Raw genomic sequence first — 23827 nt, 5'->3', positions numbered from 1 at the left:
CAACATTCTTGAAGTTAGAACTAACTTTTTTCATCTGATTAGGCCTAAACATAACTTACTATCTGTCCACATATTTTGGGGTGGGTAGGCTTAAACCATAAACACATTATGTAGCCCAGCTGTCTTGGAAATCACTATAGATACCAGGCTGGCTTCCAACTCATAGAGGTCATAGATTAAGGGTGTGTGCCACCACCTTTGTACCTGGCATGTCCATTTACAGGACAAAAAAGTGTGGTTGGCATATACAGACACCAAACCCAGACACTATTGCAGATGCTAAGAAGTGCTTGTTGACAGGAGCCTGATCTCCTGAGAGGCTCTGCCAGAGCCTGACAAATACAGATGTGGATGCTTGCAGCCAACCATCGGACTGAGCCTGGCAACCCCAATGGAAAAGTTAGGGAAAAGACTGAAGGAGCTGAAGTGGTTTGCAACCCCATAGGAAAAACAACAATATCAACCAACTAGACACCCCAGAGCTCCCAGGAACTAAACCACCAACCAAAGAGTATACAGAGGGTACCCATGGCTCCAGCTGGATATGTAGCAGAAGATGGCCTTATCTGGCATCAATGGTAGGAAAGACCCTTGGTTCTGGGAAGGCTCGATGCCCCAGTGTGGGGGAATGCCAGGGCAGTGAGGTGGGAGTGGATGGGTGGGTGGGGGAGCACCCTCATAGAAGCAGGGGAAAAGGGGATTAGATAGGGGTTTTGCAGAGGGGAAACTGGAGAAGGGGATAACATTTGAAATGTAAATAACATTTGAAATTTAAATAAATAAAATATCCAAAAAAAGGGTGGGGTTGGGGTTTACAAAGAATGAAATAAGAGTGTATGGCAGGGGCCACTGGAGAGGGGGACCCAGAGGTTGAGAGCACTGGCTACTCTTCCAAAAGTCTCACGTTTGACTCCTAGGATCCACAGTCCAGTCCCAGGGGATCTGACCCTCTCTCTTCTAGCAAGTGTGGCCACCAGGTACGTAGACATACATTCAGGTAAAATACCCATATAAATATAAAATAGATAAAAATTCAAAATTTCTATTAAATTTAAAATGTCTTAAACAAGAGTATATGACAGTAAATATTCAGTAACTGTTAACTCTTCCCCATGGGATAAGAGTAGACATGGAAAAACGGCTAGTGCTAATTTATCCTCTAGCACAATGGCTCTCAACCTGTGGGTCACAACCTTTGAGGGTCAAAGAACCCATTCACAGGGGTCACCTAAGAGCATTGTTTTTTTGTTTTTTTTAGATTTATCTATTTATTATATGTAGATACACTGTAGCAGCCTTCAGATGCCCCAGAAGAGGGCATCAGAGTTCATTGCGAATGGTTCTGAGCCACCCTGTGGTTGCTGGGATTTGAACTCAGGACCTTTGGAAGAGCAGTCAGTGCTCTTAACCACTGAGCCATCTCTCCAGCCCACCTAAGAGCATTGTTAAACACAGATATTTACATTATGATTCATACAAGTAGCAAAATTACAGTTATGAAGAAGCAATAAAAGTAACTTTGTGGTTGGGGTCACCAAAAAATAGGAACTTGTATTAAAGGGTCGCACCCTCAGAAAGGCTGAAGATTGCTGCCAGAGCAGCAATAGAGTCTAAAAACTGTGACCAGTGCATCTTTAGCCTGGCACAGTGACGCACAAAAGACCACAGTCCTAGTCTGTGAATCTCGAATCCAGCAAATGCTATACAGGAGACTGCTTTGTTTTTCTTGGAAGGAAAAAAAATGCTTTGACCAGGAGCTCAGTTTGTTGTTAAGCTTAGGTACATAGTTAAGTTTGAGAAAACAGCCTTATCCATTTGAGACTTTATCTCAAAATTAAAACAAAACAACACAAGCTCAGGAAACCTGGCTTCAGAAGTTCCCTTCCTGCTGTGATCCTTCTGCCTCTGCCTCTCACGTGCCAGGACCACAGGCACAGATCGCAGTGGCCAGCTTCACGGGCAGTTTTAAACCCTGAGAGAAGCTGCTGAGGTCCAGTTTATCCCAGAAATTTATGGTTCTCACGACACAATAAGTACCTAATAAACGCTGGCTAGCACCATAACCAACATAGTATGGACGCAGTGTTCTTTATTAAATTGTAAATGAGATACTTTATTTCAAATACAAAGAAGGAAAAACACTTTTTTTAATATCATGTAAATTTGTCAAAGAATCACGAATAGATTTGTGCATCTCAGTGGAAGACTGAAATGTTCACTGGTGTATACAGAAGACAGGGGCTCGGGAAGGTCACCTTAGTCCTCCAGCCTGCTGGAGGACTCCAATGTCTACCAGCACAGAGTCCACAACTCTCAGAAAAATGCCCTGTTGTGTCCACAAAGAAAAGGGCCCTGGGCAGAGAGAAGGGAAGTAGAGTTGTCACTGGAAGCACCAACGAGAGGAGAAATGAAACAATCTTAGTTAGCATCGCTGCGTCCCTCTCAGGAGCGCCATGCCCACTCCCTTCCAAAGCCACCAATATCTTGCACCATGAAGGAAGGAATCTGAGAAGAGATGGGCTGGCTGGCTGGAATCACATCTTGGGGAAGCTGGCCATGTTGGTAATGCCGCAGGCGTTGTTCTTATTCCGAGCCAAGAGAGCATATCCTTTGTTTCCCCAGCTCTCTCCCCAGCTGTAGGACCAATCAAGAAAAATACATAGGAGCATACTGTATGCAGTCCTTAAAACACGTACTGTATTTTGTCAAGTACTGATGTGTGTATATGTGTGTGTATGTGTGTGCGTGCACGAATGCAGTGGCAGCACATGTCTTCTTTAATGGCAGCACTTTGAAGGTAGAGGCAGAGGCAGGTGGACCTCTGTGAGTTTGAGGCCAACCTGGTCTCCACATTGAGTTCCAGGACAGTCAGAACTACACAGAGAAACCCTGTCTGAAAAAAACAGCAAAAACAATAATAAAGTCAGGATGTGGAAAGAAGGCATGCTATCCAGGTTGGTTTTGTAACAGTTAGTGTTAATTGCCAACTTAACAGAATTTAGAATCGGTTAGAGATGGGCCTCTGGGAAATATCTCAATTGTTAATTGATGTGGGAGAATTAATCCCTGAACAGATCCGGTACTACGTAAATGGAGAGAAACTGAGCGGAACACTAGCCTGCATTCATTGCGTTCACTACTCTACTCTGATCACAGACAGGATGTGACAGCGGCTACAAGCTCTGGCTGCCCGGCTCTCCCTGCCGTGGTACCGTCCCCTGGAACTGGAGAATAAGCCCTCTCTTCCTCAGTTGTTTTGTCAGAATATTGTATCACAGCAACAGAAGAAACTGAGACAGGTCTTAAAGATGCTAGAGACTGCTTCTGACAAAGATGACAAGGCAGAGGCAGGCGATCTCTCTGGGTTTAAGGCCAGCTGGGCCTACATAGAGAGTTCCAGGACAGCCACAGCTACACAGGGAGACCCTGTGTCAGGGGAGGGAGAGAGGCCAGGGTTGGTAGCACATGCTTGTAACCCCAGCACTACTCAGGAGGCAGAAGCAGGCAGATCTCTGTGAGTTCCATCCTAGCTTGGCCAGCAGGGGCTATGGAATGAGGCCCTGTCTCAAAAAGCAGAGGGAGAAGAAGAATAGAGGAGGCAGGAGAGGTGAAAGAAAAGGAAAGCGTGATGTAAGAGTTGTGTGAGGCCAGGCAATGGTGGTGCACACCTTTAATTCTGGCACTTGGGAGGCAGAGGCAGAGGCAGAGGCAGAGGCAGAGGCAGAGGCAGAGGCAGAGGCAGAGGCAGAGGCAGAGGCAGAGGCAGAGGCAGAGGCAGAGGCAGAGGCAGAGGCAGAGGCAGAGGCAGAGGCAGAGGCAGAGGCAGAGGCAGAGGCAGAGGCAGAGGCAGAGGCAGAGGCAGGCAGATTTCTGAGTTCAAGGCCAGCCTAGTCTACAGAGTGAGTTCCAGGACAGCCAGGGCTACACAGAGAAACCCTGTCTTGGGGGGTGGGGGAGAAAGGAGATGTATGAGGCTGAACCTGAAGGATGAGTTGACTTTGGGTCTATGGGAGTGGTGGGATGGTGGAAAGGTGTGACAGGTAAGATAGATGGGAAAGTGCCATATGATATGACAATGTGACTCAAATCCAGCGTATGGACAGACTGGAGCAGGAGACAGATCTGGAGGGGTGGAATAAGACAAAGGAAGAGTTCTGGGCCATATTGAGCTCAAGGCTAGCCTGAGCTACAGGAGAGCCTGTCTCAAAAATTCAAAACCAATCAAACAAACAAACAAAAACATCGGGTCAAATGAGATACCTGGGAATGAACTGGTCGGTTAAGTCTGATTGGGCTGCGAGAGACCAACACAAACATCTGCCCATCTGCTTGTGTGCTACTAAGCATCTTGCCCAACGGGCAGCTGTCCAGCATATACTTTTAGCACTATTGTCCACCCATCATATGTTAGTTTCATAATTGACAAGGTCAGTGTTACCTGTTTTTAATTATCCAGTGCTTGCTTCCCTTCTGGGTGCCATAGCCCACCACCAACACTGCATGGTTCACATTATCACGGTCACAATTTTCATCATAGTACACACCTACAACACAAACTCTGGATGAGGTTCTCTGAACATAGGCAGCCCGTGCGATCCCTTGCCTCGGGATTTACAGCTGAGACACGAAGCACTGCAGCAGCTGCAAGACTGTGAAAACTAAGCACTCAATCCTCTTAGGGCCACACCCACACCCTAGAAGAGGGGGCTCTACAGGAAGAGAAACTCACCTCTGCTGTAAAACTGGAAAGATGCCAAGCTTGCATCGATGGACACAGAGATGGGTCCTACCCGCGCCACTGCTCTCTTCAGGGCTTTCTCGTTCCCCACAGGAATCTCTCTGTACCCTCTGCATTTAGCTGCCTTTGCCGTGGCGTTATACATACAACTTTCATCCTGGGAAATAATAATCAAAGGTGGATCAGAGCAGAGTCAATCAAATGGCAATGAGTTGGTGAGAAATCCAACCATGTTACAGGCAACCAACTAGTCTTTGGGTCTTACCGTTTTAGAACATTATGAAGCCAGGTACGGGAATGTACACTTGTAATCCCAGCAATCAAGAGGCTGAGGCAGGAGGATTGCCATGAGGTCAAGACCAGCCTGAGTTACACAGTACAATCCTGTCTTAAAAACAAAAAGACCCAAAAATGTGTAAAATAAAAATAAAAATAAAAACCTCAAGTCATTTCCTGCTTTCTAGAATTTACAAAAACCAACTCCAGAAGGAAAAGATACTTTCTTTCCTTTATATGCGCGTATTTATTTGTGTATCTTGTCTGTCTGTGTATGGGGTGTGCACCTATGTGTGTATATGCACATAGGTGTGCACACATTTTCTTGAAGGCTAGAAAAAAAGCACTGGATCCTGGGAGCCAGAGTTCCAGGTAGTTGTGAACTGCCTATTGTGGGTACCGGGAATAGATTAAGGTTGTCTGTAAGAGAAAGCAAGGACTCTTAACCAATGAGGCAGCTCTCCAACTCCTTGTTATTGTCATCATCTTCTTTCCTTTCTTTTTGAGACAGTATATGATGTAGTCTAAGTTGGCTCTGAACTCATAGTTTGCAAGCCTCACAGTATGAGATACTGTTATATTCTTGGTGGAAATGCATCCTCCTACATACTAGACCTTAAACACCTTAAGGTTGTATCTAAAAGAACACATATCTAAATACCAACAGTACTGTCAGCAATTGATGGGACGGTTTAAGGTTAAAGTGCCTTAATTTCTCAAAATCTGTTCTCTGCCACATGATTCTGGTATTAAACTGCTCAAATCAACCAGATGCAGTGACACATCTCTGCAATGTCAGCATGATATAAGAGGATTTCAGTCTATAAACCTTGGTGCTGTATGGTTGAAAGAAAGAAAGAAAGAAAGAAAGAGAGAGAGAGAGAAAGAAAGAAAGGAAGGAAGAAAGGAAGAAGAGAAGGAAGGAAAGAAGGAAGGAAGGAAAAGAAAAGGGAGGCATGAATGAAATATACAATCTACAAATGAAATAAAGTATCTTGTGAATGGACTGAAAAGAAAATCAGGGCCTGGCATGGTGCAGACATTGACCCCATCACTTAGAAGGGAAAGCACTGCCTATTCTTCCAGAGGTCCTGAGTTCAGCTCCCAGCAACCACATGGTGGCTCACAACCACCTGCAATGGGTCCAATGCCCTCTTCTGGTGTGTCTGAAGAAAGCGATAGTGTACTCACATCCATAAAATAAACTTTACAAAAAGATTCTAGTTGCTTAAATGGGAGATAAAAGTAATTTACAAAAAGCTAAAAGAGGGTTGAGGAACATGACTCAGCGGTGGTGGGCTTTCCTAACATTACGAGGCCCAAGGATCAACACCCAACATGACAGTAAGGAAAGAAAGACAACTGACCCAATGCAGCACCTAATTATTTACAACACTTGAATCTACATTAATGGATACACGTGGGACTCTACTGCTAGACTCTCGGGTGGTAGAATGTCTGATAAGTGCTGCATCTCAATCATTAAAATCCCAAACTAGGCCCAATTACAAGAGTCTCCAAGCGCTTCCCCAAAATCCAGGCATGTGACAGATCATAAGAGTCTGACTTGGCCAACCACACCCTAAACTCCATTTACTTCCATAAACACATGTGAGGAATTAGGAAATGAGGGACTGTGAAGCACAAAGGATATTACCACAAATATAGATTCAGTTCCTAGCTGGATTCCTGGCACAGACCCCAGGATTTCTAGACCCCAGGATCTCAATGTACCACCTGAGTAGAGAGAGCCCAGATCCACATTTGAACTGTTTAAAGCTCACAATCCCTTCATCTCCTTTTAACTGGGAGAACACACTGGGGAAAGACATCAGGATGCCCCATAGTGGCTTCAAATCCAAGAACACTCCCCAGCAACTTCTGTGAGATGAGACAACCCCCACTCCCAGACAGTGTGAGCAGTAGTCTATTGGATCTCTGTGTGTCCAGGGCAGTCTGGACTATAATATCAACACACACCACACAAACACACACACACACACACACACACACACACACACACACATAAAAACTATTTTCAATAAACAGGTTGGTGTAATGCTGGATAAATCACAGGAGCTGGGTAGAAGGGCCCCTCTGACATCATAAGGATCTGCTCTTGCTGAGGACCCAGGTTTGGTTCCCAGCACCCACATGGTATCTGTATCAACAGTTCCAGGGAATCCAATGTCCTTCTCACCTCTAGGGGCACCAGGAACACACATGATATATGTACATATATAGATGCAAAAACCTCATATACATAAAAAAAACTTCTAATAAGACATAAGCTGTCATTTGTTAACTGACTAATTATTGGTTCTTTGGTATATTCTTTTCTCAAATATATCCTTAAATTGCTGAGTGGGAAATATATTTAATAATGTCAGTAAATCAACAGGCAACAGATTAGACTCTATATAGAGGATCTCTCCTTCTTTACTTTTTATTTTGGATCTTCGTGTTTTGTCCCATCCTCTACTCCGAGAGGGACTCATATAGGCCAGGCTGGGTACGTTCAGATATACCAGGTATTTAGAATGATCTTGAACTCCTAATCCCCCTGCCTCCACCTCCCATGTGCTGGAAATACAGGCATACACACTGGGCCACTCATTATCAGTTTAGAAGAAGTACAAATGACCAGGGAAACATCGTGGTGAAGATGTGACTGTGGGTCAGGGGCTTTCTTATATACTGCAGTAGGAGCATGATTTCTGGCAACGGTTTGGTATTATATAGTAAAGTGAAGATAAGCTTCCACACCCAGGTGACTATGTTCCAAAGTAACATTCCCTAGCTTCCATGTTACACGGGTGCATGAGAGGAAAGGCTGCAGGAGATAAGCAGATCCTGGTAGGGGGACTGGCGAGATGGCTTAGTTGGTAAAACTTCAGCTAAATATGCCTAATAATTAAAATGTGATCCTCAGGACCTACAGAAGGAGAGAATCCACAAAATTATCTCTGTACTTTGCATGCTATGGCACAAGCCCACCAGGACATGCACACAGATACCACATATACAGATATACACAATAATACATTTTATAAAATCTTGGTTTTGCTACATACAGCAGTATGAATTTGAGTATGCTGTGACATTTCCATAAATATCAAGGAACAGCTGACCTTTTAAGAAAACAAACTGAACATATTTTAACTCATAGTTGCCTATATTTCTATCACTGAAACGTGCAGTTCCTCTTTTAAAGGTCCATATTCCAAGGAACTCTACTACCCGTCAGTCCCAACTGCATTAAAAATGTCACGGGGCTGAAGAGATGGCTCAATGTTTTCCATGATTATGAGAATCTTGGCCTTCTATGGCAAATAATTCTATTAGGAAAACAGGATAGCCATGTCTGGAACCCAGGCCTGTTGGAAGCTTGAGGTAGGAAGAATTCAGGGTTGTCTTCAGCTACATAGTACTTTTAAGGACAACATGGGCTATATGAGATCTTGTCTCAAAAAAAGGGTGGCCAGCCTAGGATACCTAGTTGATCAGTTTGGGATACAGAGTAAGATATTGTCTCAAAATTAAAAGGAAAAAAAAAATGGAAAGGAGCAGGATATGCTAACAGAAAACAAAACCATGCCCGGGGAAGGAGCAGCCCACGGCTACATACTACGGTGGTCTCACCTGGCCCACATATGGGTAAGCATCTTCAGAGTCAATGCCTCCGTTCTGCTGCACGTATTGGAAGGCAGTGGTCATATAGCCGCCTCCACAGCCATAATTCTCAGTCACACAGTCCACAAGATTCTGGGGACTCAGAGCTAAGAGTTTACCAGTTTTCTTCTTGAGTTGGCCCTCCAGGGCCCCGGCAGAGCTGAAAGCCCAACAGGAACCACACTGGCCCTGAGAAACATACAGAGGACCTGTCAGCCATCACTCTTCACAGAGGGTGGGTCTCTCTGCCAGCCTGAGAAAACTCCACCCACAAACACTCAACCATAAAGACTGTCTTTGTTGTGAAGCCCTGCTATTGTCCCCATTGATGACAACTGTGACCACTGTCTCCTTTAACTGAAGTCAAGTACAGTGGGGACTTTATAGCTCTGGCGACAGTTTTCCTGAATTCTAACCCTGACTTTGCATACTAGAAACACAATCTTGAGCAGTTACTGAACTCTGTGCCTCAGTTTCCTTTAAAGTGAGAATAAGTTGGGCTTGCTGGAACATACATGTAACTCCATCACTTGAGTGGTGGAGGCAACAGGTCCAGAGGCTAAAAGGTCAATCTCAGCTATAGACTGAGTTGGAGGCCAGCCTGGGCAAGAGACCTCGTCTCAAAAGAACAAGAAAGTGAGTGATACTAAAGTTGATGAGATTTCTGTGAACACCGAGAGATCTCACTCACGCGAGAATCAGAGACACTATTGATGCACAGCAATCTCTCAGAAAGTGTCAGCTACTATTAGGATTTACTTTCCTGATTGCAGAATTTTCTCTTTCTGAGATTTTTCTAATTTTTAAGAATGAGAATTTCTTGAGGATCAAGGCAGCACCTTAGATCTTGAATCTTCAGCCCACAGCTTAGCGTAAAAATTTTAAAGTAGAAAAAAATCCTAAATATACAAAATAGGTAATGAATTAAGTAACAATATGCTATATTCTTGTAGCATGAACTATACCACAGTCAGATTACCACAGATGCGTGCGCGCACGCACGTGAGCACGCACACACACACACACACACACATACACACACAAGCACACACTACAGAAGGCACCTGGTTCTTGACTGGAGTAACGTATCCTTTCTTTCGATAGTCGATGGAGTCTGGGACCCTGCCTTCCCACTCTGGGGTATAGAGAGTGTCATTACTGTAGGATCGAGAGGGAGGTATTCTGAGTCCCGTCATCTTCTGAACCACTTCTTCACTGGTCTGAGACAAGAAAGGATGCCAAGCATTAGCAGGGACCAGGGTAAAGACAGTGGGCAGGCCTGGATCTGAGAGGCAACTCACCATGTCTCCCAAGTGGTTCATGGCCAGTTCATATGTATGGACACCAAGAGAGGCCTCCAGGTTATGGGCAGAGATTTGCTTCAGGTTTTTCTCCCAAATTAAACGCCGAGAGATTTCATCCACCTAAACAGGATAGTCAGTAAATTTGTAGACTGAGTGGTTATATAGGTAGTTTTAGAAGAAGACATACAACATAAACAGAAAACACAATCTAACTGGGAAACCATAGACTCTTAAGAGTACATACACAAATCTTATGCAAAGGTTTAGAGAGACCATAGAATAATGGCATTACTATGAGAAGTGTTCCTTAAAAGAGCCTTCCCCACATACACCCCATACAGCCCCATCTATGGTACTGGGTATTGGACTCAGTGCCTTGTACATGCTAGACCAGCCATCCGTTCCTGAGCTACCTCTCCAGCTAATACATGTGGGAAGCAGACAGAAGGACTGATGCACAGAAGGAAAAGCTAGCTGCAGAGTTAGAGAATGGGGACTGCTTCCTTGGGCACCTTGCTGTTATACTGCTTCTGGTGAGTCTTCTTCCATAGCTCCCACTGGGTGTCCAGCATTTCCTCCGGAGACAGAGCAAAGCTCACCATGGGTAGCAGCAGAAACTTGAACACCCACATCCTGGCGGAAGGAATAATTAGGGGAGATTTCCACTAGCAGAAATTCACAGGTTGGCTTTGGATGTTCAAATGGCAGCAGACAGGTTATCAGGAAAGTTTTAACCTTTTAAGAGCTTTAAAAATAAATTTTCTACCAGAAAAATAACACACACACACACACACACACACACACACACACTAATCCTAAGGGATTCATAAACTCAAAAGAACACCACATACACACACAGACTTTCTGCCATTTCAGAGACATGGTCTTTTTATGTAAGTCTTTGCTGGCCTTGAGCTCACTATGTTAATCAAGAGGGCCTTGAATTTAAAGATCTACCCCCTCTCCCCTGTGCCAGGACTAAAGGTGTGAGCCATGCCCAAGAATCCCTTCATTTGACTGTGAGACAGGCACACTTGGCTGTATATGGAAAACAAGGAATTGCAGGTGATTCTCACATAAAACAGACAGAAGTTCAGGAGGTGCCGGATCATCTGACTTAATCATTGTAACTCCCGTATGTTCCACCAACACTGCACACACTTTAGGCAACCGCAGTGCGTAGAAGTAACTGGGAAAGGCTCGGCAGCTCTTATGCCACCCCCACCCCACCCCCGTATCCCAGGTAAGGGTGCACATAAACAGAATAAGCACAGTGAGCGTGGTTACAGAGCCAGAGTTCTAGCTACAGTACACTTCAGGCTTTGTGCATAGTATTCTTCCTTGCCTACACCCAGATCTTGCCAGGAGAGGACAGGACCATTTTGATGGTATTTACGTTCACTGTATCTTCATTTGCCTTGTCCACTTTTTTCTTTCCACCTCCTCTCCTTTAGGCAGGAAACAGCTCTGATCATAACCAGATGTCACGGGTAAGTAGCTGTTCTTTTCTCTTTTCTTTTTTCCAAACAGCGACGTGGCTGCTTTACAGGGTGAAAGCCTCAGACACGAATGGAGGTGGAAGATGGAAGGACAGTATTCCGTAATGACCTAAGTTCACAGCTCACAGCTTTTCAGCATCTGCTCTGGCCCCATTAATTTCTTGTGTTGGCTTAATTGCAAGTTCTTAAGTTTAAAAACCATTTCCCACCAGCAGCACATCATATGACTTGTGCAACACTGACGACATTTCATCTACTCTTTGCAAAGCAACAGACTACCCAGCAGAGCACCAGTAACCGGGGTGTGACAGGCTTGCGGGTGGCTGTGAATTCTTCTTCTTCCCCAGGAGTTGGTTAACTCTTAAGTTAAACAGAACTCAGAAAGAGCCCACGCTTGAGACAGGCTTACAGAATCCTCTTCCTCTGATTATACCAACAGCCACATATTCATTCACATAGAAAATCCTAAAGATTTCCATACACATTTAGCTAGAAAATAAACTAAGGATTATGTTGTTATTCAGGGAACTTAAATTATTTGATCCCCAATTCATTATATCCTTTCTCTTCTTAAAATAAGGTTAATTGGTAGGAACAAGACGCTAAAAGATCCAGAAGTTAAAAATGTTACCTGCTGTTGAGAATCTGTTCGCTAGGCTCTTTTCGGATAGGAAGCGTGGCTACTGTGAGCGGAAGACTAAGGGTGCTAGATTTATTCGGTAAGGATTGCGGAAGTCAACTCCAGCAGTGGCTGGAAAATCTGGATAAGGGAGGGAGTCAGGGATAGGATGAAAAGGAGGAGGGGTTAGGGAGGAAGGACACACATTTGCACAATGTGTGTATACAGTATCATATGCCAGTGTGGATAGCTGCTAAGTGTTTAGTTTCATCTGACTGACTTTGGGGGGCAAAAATAAGATAGCACAATATTCAAATTGAGACTTTGGTGGGAGATTTAAGAACACAGCCCTAGTTGTCTCCATTCTTCCTCAAAATGTCTGACTGGCAATTTCCATCTTTTCAACTCATCTAGTTCTGACCCACCTCCTTACTCTGCACCATTTCCAACGTTGTGTCAGATCCTCTTCTGAGATGATGGGGGTGGAGTGAGGGAGAGGGGAGGAAAGGCTAGAAATGTAAGGCTCTAATTTAAACATTTAAAACCGTTTTGTGACTGTTTGCTATTAACTGCTTCTGGGCATGGAGTAGTTTTTCTAACCCATTATGGCTGTACATCAAGGGAGGAGCTGCCCACAAAGTCCAGGTGAGATGGTTCAAAAGTGGCCAGAAAGTCACGTGTGTGAGACAGTGCAGTAATCCCAGATATTCAGGAAGCTAAAGCAAAGCCATCACTGGCTATGGGCACACCTCTGTCCCCTCAACATACACACTGGATGGCAGGGGTGGATGGTTCTCTGTGAGGTCAATGCCACAACAGTCTACAGAGTGAGTCCAAAGTCAGCCAGAGCCATACAGTGAGACGTCTCTAAGTAAGAACTTACTTTCAAGGTCAACCTACTCTAGGCAATTTAGTGAGATCCTGTCTAAAAATAACAACGGCTGGGGCACCAGCCCAGGAATGGCACCATCCACAGTGAGCTGGGCTCTCTCCCATCAACCACTAAGAAATGCCCTACAGGGCCAGGGAGATGGCTCAGCAGTTAAAAGCACTGCCTATTCTTCCAGAGGTCCTAAGTTCAATTCCCAGCAACCACATGGTGGCTCAAAACCATCTGTAATGGGATCTGATACCCTCTTCTGGTGTGTCTGAAGACAGAGATAGTGTACTCATATACATAAACTTTACAAAAAGATTCTAGTTGCTTAAATGGAGGATAAAAGTAATTTACAAAAAGCTAAAAGAGGGTTGAGGAACATGACTCAGCGGTGGTGGGCTTTCCTAACATTATGAGGCCCAAGGATCAACACCCAACATGACAGTAAGGAAAGACAACTGACCCAATGTAGCACCTAATTATTTACAACACTTGAATCTACATTAATGGATACACGTGGGACTCTACTGCTAGACTCTCGGGTGGTAGAATGTCTGATGAGTACTGCATCTCAATCATTAAAATCCCAAACTAGGTCCAGTTACAAGAGTCTCCAAGCGCTTCCCCAAAATCCAGGCATGTGACAGATCATAAGAGTCTGACTTGGCCAACCACACCCTAAACTCCATTTACTTCCATAAACACATGTGAGGAATTAGGAAATGAGGGACTGTGAAGCACAAAGGATATTACCACAAATATAGATTCAGTTCCTAGCTGGATTCCTGGCACAGACCCCAGGATTTCTAGACCCCAGGATCTCAATGTACCACCTGAGTAGAGAGAGCCCAGATCCACATCTGAACTGTTTAAAGCTCACAATCCCTTCATCTCCTTTTAACTGGGAGAACACACTGGGGAAAGACATCAGGATGCCCCATAGTGGCTTCAAATCCAAGAACACTCCCCAGCAACTTCTGTGAGATGAGACAACCCCCACTCCCAGACAGTGTGAGCAGTAGTCTACTGACTACTCCTGATGTGTCAGGATCAGGTGGGTACACGAGAACAGGGCTAAGTGACCAGGGCCCTGTGAGCTCTGAGTCTTGAAATGAAGATTCAACTACGCTCTGTGCCTGTGTGTGTCGAGCTCACTTATGAATGCTTAGTTGTGCATGTCTGTAAAGGGGTCAGGGAGCCGCAATCAATAATATCACACAACACAACACAATTTATAAAAGAAAAAATACTTTGTTTTAAAATCTTTGCTACATGTCATTATTTTTGCCACAGTTAAGGCTTAGCACAGATGGGCAACAAGAAAAAACAATCAAAAATAAAACCGTGAAGGAAAAGCAGAGCGAGCCCCTCAGAGAAGCTTCTCCCCGCCCCCCCTTCTTCAGAAGCCCTGTAATAACTGTACATTATAGTTCAGATCACAGTTAAAAACAAGTCGGTTATTAAAAAACAAGTATTTTATTGGAAACCCAACTTTTTGGTTCAGTAAAATGTGATATAAATATATATGTATACTGTATGTGTGCACATAGAATAAAAAAATAGCCTCCTTTTCCACTCTACTGCCTGGCACCAGACTGGAGACAAACGGAGGGAAACTTAGTAACATTCCCTCAGCCTCTCCACGAGCCTCTCCTTGCCTGGGCTCCTCATGCCCCATCAATACACATAAGAGGTCTTTTCCATATTAACTTAATCTTTGACAGGAGCCAGTTTAAGGAAAAAAAAAAAAAAAAAGGCTGTTGATCTAGGAGACTCACCTGAGGACGGTAAAGGGTAAAAGCAGTTACCTGCATCTGCATTTCTATGGCTATAATTATCAAGTGACCCTGTTGGGATTTAAGTCCACCTAACACAGACTTATGTTTGTGCTCTAAAGCAAACCCCAATTTCAAGATTGCAGAAGGAGCAAAGAACACCAGACTTCAGCAGACCTAAAACTGTTTTGGTGACAGGAAGGAGAGGCTACTGTGCAGGAGGCTATTTGGTTTGCATACTCGTCAGTGAGGACTTTCACTCAAGATAGCTAATCCAAGAAGTTGAGTTTCCATGCAGAAATAACCTCTCCAGAAAAACATGTGTGACTCTGACAGAAAAATGCAGCATTATCCTTGTGGGCAAGTCTGGGATTTCTGACAGTGTTCATGTAGCCAGCCTATTTTGGTAATATCTGCAGCTCTTCCCAATGAGTTGAAAGCACCAAAGAGCAGGAGTCATCCAGCTTGATCACTGTGTCTGTAGGAGACCAACCCTAGCAACAGAAGGCTGGGGGTTGGCCTAAAGTTCCATTTTGGCTGGGTATGAATTTAAGTGCAGCAAAGACTTAATTTAAATACTCTTTGGCTGCAACACTAAATAGAAAAATACCTGAAAAAATTAATTTTCTTAGGACACTTTAAAGAGCAAGCACAAAGTCAAAGAAGATCTGGGACAAATTTTGCATATACTCTATAATAGGGAACAAAACATAGGAGCTCAAATGCCCCCCTCACCCCATCTGTCTCTGTCTCTTACTCTCTCTCTCTCTCTCTCACACACACACACACACACACACACACTCACTCACTCACTCACTCACTCACTCACAAAGATAAGTGTTCATGCTCTCTCTCAGGCCTCTTTCTGGAGACTGCTCACGTCCCAAGGCTCCACACACCCCTACTGTGTTTCATGATCCTCAGTGATGAGGGCATTTCTCCTTTCCTCCACTCCATTCAGAATTTCTATCCAAACAAGCCACAGTATCCAATTAGTGCCTGTCAGATTCTTCTGTTCTGCCCCTTGACTCCAGCACAAATCATGTCTGTGCAACTTCTGGTCAGAAGAAATAAGGACAGGAATTCAGGCCTCACCTATCCTCAAAATTTCAGAGGATCCTAAAAGCCTGGGAAATTCATTTAATTTCTTCTATAACGTTTCTTCAGCAAGTCAAGGGGTGGAAAGGGTACATATCAGGGGTGAGGGAAGGGAAGGGAGAGGAACTTTTATTCTGTTTACAAAAGATTTGCTTTTAAAAACAAACAGTGATTTCCCCCCACCCTTATCCTCACCCCAATAGTTCTATTCGGAAAAGGGGGGAAACATAGTTAGATCAGGAAATTCTTCATTGTTGTAGGTGTTGCTTTGGTCTCCCAGCATGGACAGCATTTCCTAATGAGAAAAAGGGTAGACTTGGGTCACATACCCTTATTTTAGTGAGTTCCCTTCCAGGACCCCCTTCCCCCACCCACACCACCACCATTCCTGAGCCGCACAAGTCTGCATGGCGAGTTCTCTCAACCTCCCTCTTCTGAGAACTCTTTCCTCATTCTCTGTTCTATCTTCCTCTGAGATCATTTATTTTCCTCTTTTCTTGTACTCAATATTTTTAACTGAAGAAATATGCATGCCAACATTTCATTTAACTCCTACAGGCACATCTGAAATGTGCCTAATCACATCTGTTCTCAATCAAACCCTATGTTGCCTTCCTTTGGTCTTTCTGACTGGCTTCTCTGAGATGACCACATTCAATCTTGCAGGCCCCTCAAAGGAAACAGATACTTATAGCTATGATCAGTATGTTCTACTCCATATATTTTCGTATTCTTCTATTTAAATCCATAACTACTACTTTGAGATGTAAATCTCTGTATAAAATTAAAATACCTTTCTTTAGCATCTTTGCATGTTGCTTCCCATCAGTACCTCTGCCTGGTCTGGTTACAGGCTATGTTTATAATTGCTTCAACTGCTGACATGCATCCTCTGTCTCATTCCGTTCAGCCCTAACCAATACCATGTGCTTCTTTCTTCCTCTCTTCCCTGACCGATCTCTCTCTGAAGTCTTTACCCACTCACTTGAAAGACCTCAGGCTGGCTAGGTGCTTGTGCTTGTGTCTGCTGAACATGCTGCTCACTGGAACTAGACCGATGATGGGGCTGCTGGCCCTGCCACTGTGGCCAGACACCCACGCCCTCTGCTGTCCGGGCCTGGAACTGTCCTGTGGTCTGTCCAGTCTCAGGAGCTAGAAATAAGAATAAGCATTTATAGTTGTAATGGAGAGGAGAAACCAGCACACAACTACGTGTAAGTCAGTAGTCTCCATATGCTACCTTCTGCTCTTCTCTCTGCTGGTCAGGGCTGCTTCTATTTTCAAAACTCAGTCTCACAGTAAGTTTCATTTCCTAGATAGCATTTCTGAAGAATTCCTTGTTCATTTACATATGCAGTCTATTAAGTAAGATTGTTATACATATTAAAATGATTCACATGGTCTTTAACTACAGGAGTTAAATGGTTTTCCTATACCATGTTTTTATAATGATTCTTAAGATTCTTACTGTCTTGTGTATGGTGCATGTGAGCTCATGGTGGCGTCAGCTCTCTCCTGGATATGAACTCAGGTTACCCGGTTTGTGTGTCGAGCACTTTGCACAATGAGCCATTTCAACAGGCCCTATGCAAGGCTGTTTAAAATCAAACAGACCTGGACCATGCATTTCCTTATAATTCGGTCAGCACATGCAGGACGCAGGGAAAACAATCATAACTGCCAAGTCCTCCTTCTTTAGTAGTTTGATTTTCCTGTTATCTCCCTTGTCTGCACTTACGAAAGTTGGAGCCACGGTTGGGGAGAGCAGGGTAGGCAGCAGTACCAGATGAGGCAGTGGGAGCACCCGGAAGAGACATAGCACTGAAGGAGGAAGAAGTCTGAAAGTTGTTCACACCAAATTGGGAAGAACGAGTCTTGGCTGTAGCCTGGGTGGGCACCTGCTAAAGGAAGGGGGTACAGAACAAAGGATTGTTAATCGTGTACTGCATTCCTGTAAGTCGATACTCATCAACCACTACCTTCTTCCAAACCCAACCCATTACCTGCTTCTAATGTATACTTCTGATTAACTCCCAATTCTTCCTAAAACTAAATGTTTTAGGAAACTAAAATAAAAGTGAAAAAGAAAAAAACAAAGAATTACAAATTGTGATAATTAAGCTCACTGGATCATGAAATGGGAAAGAGACACTGACATACAAGAGGGACTGGTTGGTAAGAGGGAGAGGCATCACTGGTCTGGAGTAGAACACGTTATGATCAAAATACACTGTATACGGGTCAGTGTGGTGGCACATGCCTTTAATCCCAGCCAGCACTCGGGAAGGAGAGATGAAGGCAGATAGACCTCTTGTGAGTTCAAGGTCAGCCTGGTCTATTAAGTCAGGTTAAGGACAGCCAGGACTCTGTTATACAGAGAAACTCTATTTCAAAAAGACCAAAAAACCCAAAACAACACTATATAAATACATGAAAACATTATTAAAAACCCATTCCTGGGGCTGGTGAGATGGCTCAGTGGGTAAGAGCACCCGACTGCTCTTCCGAAAGGTCCAGAGTTCAAATCCCAGCAACCACATGGTGGCTCACAACCACCCGAAATGAGATCTGACGCCCTCGTCTGGTGTGTCTGAGGACAGCTACAGTGTACTTACATATAATAAGTAAATAAATCTTAAAAAAAAAAACTATTCCTATATATAATCAGCTCATAAATTATGGCAATTAATAGAAAGCATAACATCCATGTGTGTCCAAGTTCAACATACATGTACAGGCTATTGTGCACAAATTAATGGGAACCAGAGATCAACATGTCTTCACTTCATTTGTGTGTGTTCATGTGCATGTCTCTGTATAATGGTTGCATGTACACACAGATGTCAATAACACTGGGTGTTTTCCTTTATTATTTTCCACATTATTATTATTATTTCTTTTTTCTATTGTCTTTGGAGTCAGGATTTCTCTGAGGTCATGGAACTCACTCTGAAGACCAGGCTGAACTCAAACTCAGAAATCTACCTGAATTGGCCTCCCAAGTGGTGGTATTAAAGGTTTCCACCTTATTTTTAGTGTGCATGAGTATGTATGCACATGAGAACACATGCATGCTCTGGCACGCATGTTAGAGGACAACATGCAGGAATTGGTTCTCTCTTCCCCCCAAGGAGATTGGGGATTAAACTCAGGTCATCAGGTCAGGCTCAAGTGACAAAACACTTTCCCAATGGCGTCATCTCTCGGGTCCCAATGGTAGAGTGTTATAAAAGAGAAACCACTCACTCCACACTGCACCCGTTTCTAGATCCTTTTCCTAAAGGCACAACCATTTTCTTTTTTACTGGAATCCCTATGTGTTACAGAGGAATTTGGTGGCATCTTAGGGAGTTCACACCCACACTCAGTTCTGAGTGCTTCTCTTTTGCTCTTGACTTTAAGTGTAAATCTGCAAAGGGTTGTTTAATATAAATTCTAAATCTGCCTCAAAAAGAATAGAAAAAAATTGGAAAAAATAAACTAGAAATGAAACCTCACTGTTAACCCCACCAGAAGAGACTGTTACTTGGCACAGTGGACAATGTCCTCTTTTATTTTCCATTATGCTATTTTGGTTTTGTTCTGTTCTTTCTTTTATGAGACAGTTTATCTCTCACTATGTGGCCCAGGCCCATGCTCCTGCCTCAGTCTCTTTGTTGAAATTAAAGCTGTCCTTTCTCACACCCATTTACTGTATATTGATTAAGAAACTAGTTATTGCCTCTAACATTTTTTGTGAGATACAATAATTTCTAGAGACCGTTTTAAATCCACAATTTAAAAAGTAACTCCAAGGGAGATAATATATGCATGCTTGATTATGTCACCAGTATGAAAACCATGGTAGCAGCTGTCATCAACATCACGGCACATCCTGACCAAGAGTCATGGGCAACATTCCTGAGTATTTTTACACATACACAAAAAAGCTATAGAGAACAATTCTGGAGTCAAGTTTGAGTTTTCATTTTTTTTTAAACTTTTCTAAATTATTATATAGACAAGAGAAATACATAGTAATAAATAAATTTAACATATTTACTATATATTATATAGATGGATACTATATTTTCATAAATAAATGAATATAATTACTAATTTTCTACTTTGGTACTATATTACATAGTCCTAAACAAAGACAAACTCTTTGAATTTACTCCAAACAAGCCTGAGACCAAAGCTGTTCAAACTGCTGTGAATGAGCAGTTCTGTCTTAAGGTGAGCATATGAAAACATAGGTTCTAAAGAGACTTCTGGATGTTATCTCTGGTATTTTAATTATCTAGCTCCTCGCAAAAAAGATGAAAATTAAAAGATGAAGAACAGGAACTGAAAAGGAGGTATCTGACAATAATAAATTTACCTGGAGGAAAAAAAAAAGATCCCACAAACAACAACACACAGGGTCAGACAGGTAAGAGGCGCTACCTGGGCGGCAAAGCCTGGGCGGGAGCTAGAGGTCCAGGTCGGCGCTGATCCCTGGGCAGGGTTGGAGTGACGTGAAATCTGGGCCAGTATCTGCCCTGCAGAAGATGATGGCTGGACAATGGTTACAGGAGGGGTAAGACCACTATTCCTAGGAAGGAACAAATAGAAAGTGAAGGTTAAAAGGTTGACTCCATCACAGAAGCTATGAATCAAAGGACACATTCTATCCCTAGATTCCTCTGATTTCTTGGAGTTAAGGAAAACCTGATAAATTTAAAAACACAAGAAAGACTGACTGTCACACACTGACCACACAGAGACGTTTGGAACCTAGAGCAAGGCAATAGAATAGGTGCAAAAACAGGAGGAAAAGCAGCTTCGTTGTCTCACCCTAGGTCCAGTAAGTTCTACTGCTTTGTCTGAGGTGACCAGAGAAAGCAAGGGAAGATGACACACGGATCCAGCAACTGAACCCTGCAGAGCCCTGTCAAGCAGCACACACATATGGGGCTCACCTGAAATTCTCTGCCGGCCGGGGGTTAGGAGGGAATGAGCTGCCCTGGGAGAACAGCTGTTGGGTGGCAGGGACAGTGCTGGAGGAGATGCCTTTACTCTGATCTGCAGACCAAAAGGAGTTGGGGGAGGGCCATCAAGGGGCTGTAGCACATAGTTTAATCAATTCCTACTTATTCATGAAGTACTGTAACTGAAGTAGAAGTATGCTGACTGGGCAGTCCCATCAGTAATAATGAAACTCAGCCTGTAAAAGGAGCCTGCGGAAGAAACCCATACCTGCAGTGATGCTGGGATAGATTTCTGGAAACCTTGGATCTCTGTCCTGTGCAAAGAGACCTTCTGACTTCTCAAGGGGCTTGCTGTGTTCTGATCCTGCACTTGCCACAGGCTGGACAGAAACCTATGGAATAAAATAGTGAAAACAATCAATAATGTTCAATTTTATATAGAACATTCTCACTGGCACTGATAAATATTGTTTTTAAGATTCATTTTTGTTTTAAATTGTTGTGTCTGTGTCTGTGTATATGAACATAGTGTCTACAGGTGATTGTGAGCCACCCACTATGGTTACTAGGAATTGAATTTGGGCTTTCTCCAAGAGCAGTACTCTCTTAACCACTAAACCATTCTGGTAGCTTCAATATACATTTTAAAGAAATGTTCATTGTCTCCTTATAGGAAAAAGGTACACTCACCTGGGAATGATTATAGCTGGCCAGCCCATCTCTTCCTGGTACCATATCCAGTTCTGTGTGCTGCTGCTGCTGCTGCCTATACGTCAAACATCAGTGTGGAAAGCGATAGGGGAAAATTAGACTTTTAACAAAGAATTTGGAGAAAAAGACTTTAAAAAATAAACCACATGCAGCAACAACAAAAATATGTGATTGCACATCACTACACCCAGCTAGTTTTTACTTGAAAAGCTAACTATTTCACCATTTCTTACCTGGATGGCAGCTGCCCTGTACCCATCTCTAGGGATAAATTGGCTGTCGGACCTAGCTGTGACCTTGGGATGGTGTTGGACAGTGTAGGCCGTGGTTCCTGGCTAGAGTTCCTAGGAAAATAGAGTAGACAAGAACACAAAAGGGGAAACAAGGAATTACTCAATACAATAAACTCCATATATTGACTAAAGGTGAACAATTACTAACATCTTAGTCCAGTCCCATAGGTAACCTATGTATTCAGTGATATTTTTACAGGGTTTTTATCTCATCTTGCTCTGTTCAGGCATTTTTTTTGTCTTATTGGGTCTTTTGTTTATATATTTTGGTCTCTCTGTCTGTCTGTCTGTCTCTCTCTGTGTCTCTGTCTCTCTCGGGTGTGTGTAGGTCATGGAGTTTAGTAGGTGGGAGGATCTGGAAGGAGCTAGAAGGGGAAAGTGTGATCAGAATATATTATATAAAAATTTACAACAAGAAAGGCAGTGCTGGTCCATGCCTTTAATCCCAGAACTCAGGAGGCAGAGGCAGGGGGATCTCTGAGTTGGAGGCCAGCCTGGTCTACAAAGTGAGTTCCAGGACAGCCAAGGCTACACAGAGAAACCCTGTCTCGTAAAACCAAAAAGAAGAAAAAACAAAAAAATCTAATCTTTGGAAATTTTACTTGCAGCCTTTTAGAAAACAAGTTGGCTGAGCACACTGCAGTGGGCAACAAGGCTGGGCAGCAGTGAAAGCTCTGCTCACAGCACCAACTACTGCTGCTTATTAACACTTATTCCACCGTGAGCCAATGAGATGGCCTGGTAGGAAAAGTGCCAGCCAACAGCTGACAACTTGAATTCCATGCCTGCGACCTACTTGATAAAGGGGGACCCACTACTGCAAGCTGTGCTCTGATGTTCACACATGCTATTACGGGCCCATTCAACATACACAAATTAGAAAGTAGATACCAACAGCAACTAAAACCCACCTTGTTCTCTACCTCAACTACATCAACTCCTATAGAAAGGAATTTCAATTAATGTTAAATTTAAATGTTAAATGAGGAATCTCAAACTGATGTTATTTAGTAAGTTCAAGCTGAAGAGAAGACAGCATGATAAAGCTAAGACTTGCCCTGCTGCACCCCCACCCCACCCTAGGAGTGGCTACAGGATGAAGAACCCAACACAGGGGCAGACTGAAGGGTACATACTTCACATTGGTGTTGGTGCAGATAATATACTCAATTTCATCTGAATAAGGGTTTTGGAAGGTAAAGGAGCTCGTTCTCATCCACAGCCATTCTCGGGTCTTAGATCGGAATCGGAACATGACGGACAGCACCTGACCTTTTAATTTCACCACCTGAAAGGGGTTTCATCCATCAGTGGACTTAAAAAAAAAGAAAATTAAGTAATAATCTTGCCATGTTTACAGCCTTAGGACTCGTGTTGTTGCCCCTGAAGCACCAGTCTTTTTCAACGTTCAAACGAGGAAGAGGAAATTAAGGGGGGCATCTATCTATCAGGTATCTTCCCAGAGCTGCAGCCTGTATGACTGTACAGTGAAGAGGGAACACAGAAGCGAGTGTCTCCATGTTTCCTTGAAGTTTGATGCAGACATTCTCAACAAACTGGCTTTCTAGGTTAATACCAGGAACCCCAGGTGGGTGACACTAAATACACTTTACACCTTACTTAGCAATCCCAGCTCTTCAACTCAAAACTTAACAATTTTGGTTTCCACAAAGCCCCTAAGAGAAGTACTATGTTAATGTTTTAGTTTCTGTCTTATGGAACAGAAGACAATCTCTTAGTTATCCATCTCTAACAATAAAGATATTAGCAATGAACATGTGTCAAAGGCTGGGCCATATGTATATATGTGCCTATGGCTTTACCATACTTGACTCTCCCACAAGCTTCTACCTTAAGTATTACTATAGCCATTGTATCAGGAAGCACAGTATCAAGACTTAATTAACTTACAAAATATAAAGACCTGTTATCTAAAGCCAAGGCCATTTATCGTCTCCGAGTGTTTTCAAGAGCTCGTGCCTGAGAACTACAGCAAGTTACCAGTGAGTTACT

At 43.4% G+C, this 23827-nt stretch overlaps 2 protein-coding genes across 12 annotated transcripts in view; both read right to left on the bottom strand.

The window, feature by feature from the left end:
- Positions 1-2069: 2069 nt before the first annotated feature.
- Positions 2070-12247, bottom strand: Ctsk (cathepsin K). 2 transcript variants are annotated; one of them, NM_007802.4, is made up of 8 exons: positions 12121-12247; positions 10503-10623; positions 9988-10110; positions 9751-9906; positions 8657-8875; positions 4730-4895; positions 4439-4544; positions 2070-2634 (listed from the first exon to the last, which is right to left on the bottom strand). In NM_007802.4, the coding sequence occupies exons 2-8, from the start codon at positions 10620-10622 to the stop codon at positions 2535-2537; spliced, it is 990 nt and encodes a 329-aa protein (NP_031828.2). In that variant the 5' UTR covers position 10623; positions 12121-12247; the 3' UTR covers positions 2070-2534. The 2 variants fall into 2 exon arrangements, with proteins under 2 accessions (NP_031828.2, XP_006501037.1); XM_006500974.4 differs by lacking the exon at positions 12121-12247 and adding an exon at positions 11387-12054.
- A 1969-nt stretch (positions 12248-14216) lies between these two features.
- The window catches only part of Arnt (aryl hydrocarbon receptor nuclear translocator), a 62874-nt gene continuing 53263 nt past the window's right edge, over positions 14217-23827 (bottom strand). For 5 of the 10 annotated variants that reach the window (NM_001037737.2, NM_009709.4, XM_030252391.1 and 2 more), the window contains 9 exons: positions 22951-23102; positions 21755-21865; positions 21501-21576; positions 21079-21202; positions 20802-20904; positions 20287-20434; positions 17597-17759; positions 16844-17010; positions 14217-16153 (listed from right to left, as the gene is read on the bottom strand). In NM_001037737.2, the coding sequence (NP_001032826.1) occupies positions 16064-16153; positions 16844-17010; positions 17597-17759; positions 20287-20434; positions 20802-20904; positions 21079-21202; positions 21501-21576; positions 21755-21865; positions 22951-23102 (1134 nt within the window). In that variant the 3' untranslated portion in view covers positions 14217-16063. Of the gene's footprint in view, positions 16154-16843; positions 17011-17596; positions 17760-20286; positions 20435-20801; positions 20905-21078; positions 21203-21500; positions 21577-21754; positions 21866-22950; positions 23130-23827 lie in introns of those variants that run through there. The other 5 variants (XM_006500930.4, XM_006500931.4, XR_001783643.2 and 2 more) reach the window with 4 other exon arrangements.

The sequence above is a fragment of the Mus musculus genome, chromosome 3 (assembly GCF_000001635.26).
Source record: "Mus musculus strain C57BL/6J chromosome 3, GRCm38.p6 C57BL/6J".
NCBI classification, from domain to species: domain Eukaryota; kingdom Metazoa; phylum Chordata; class Mammalia; order Rodentia; family Muridae; genus Mus; species Mus musculus.
Note: the sequence above shows the minus strand (reverse complement) of the source record. Positions and strands in the feature narration are given on the sequence as shown.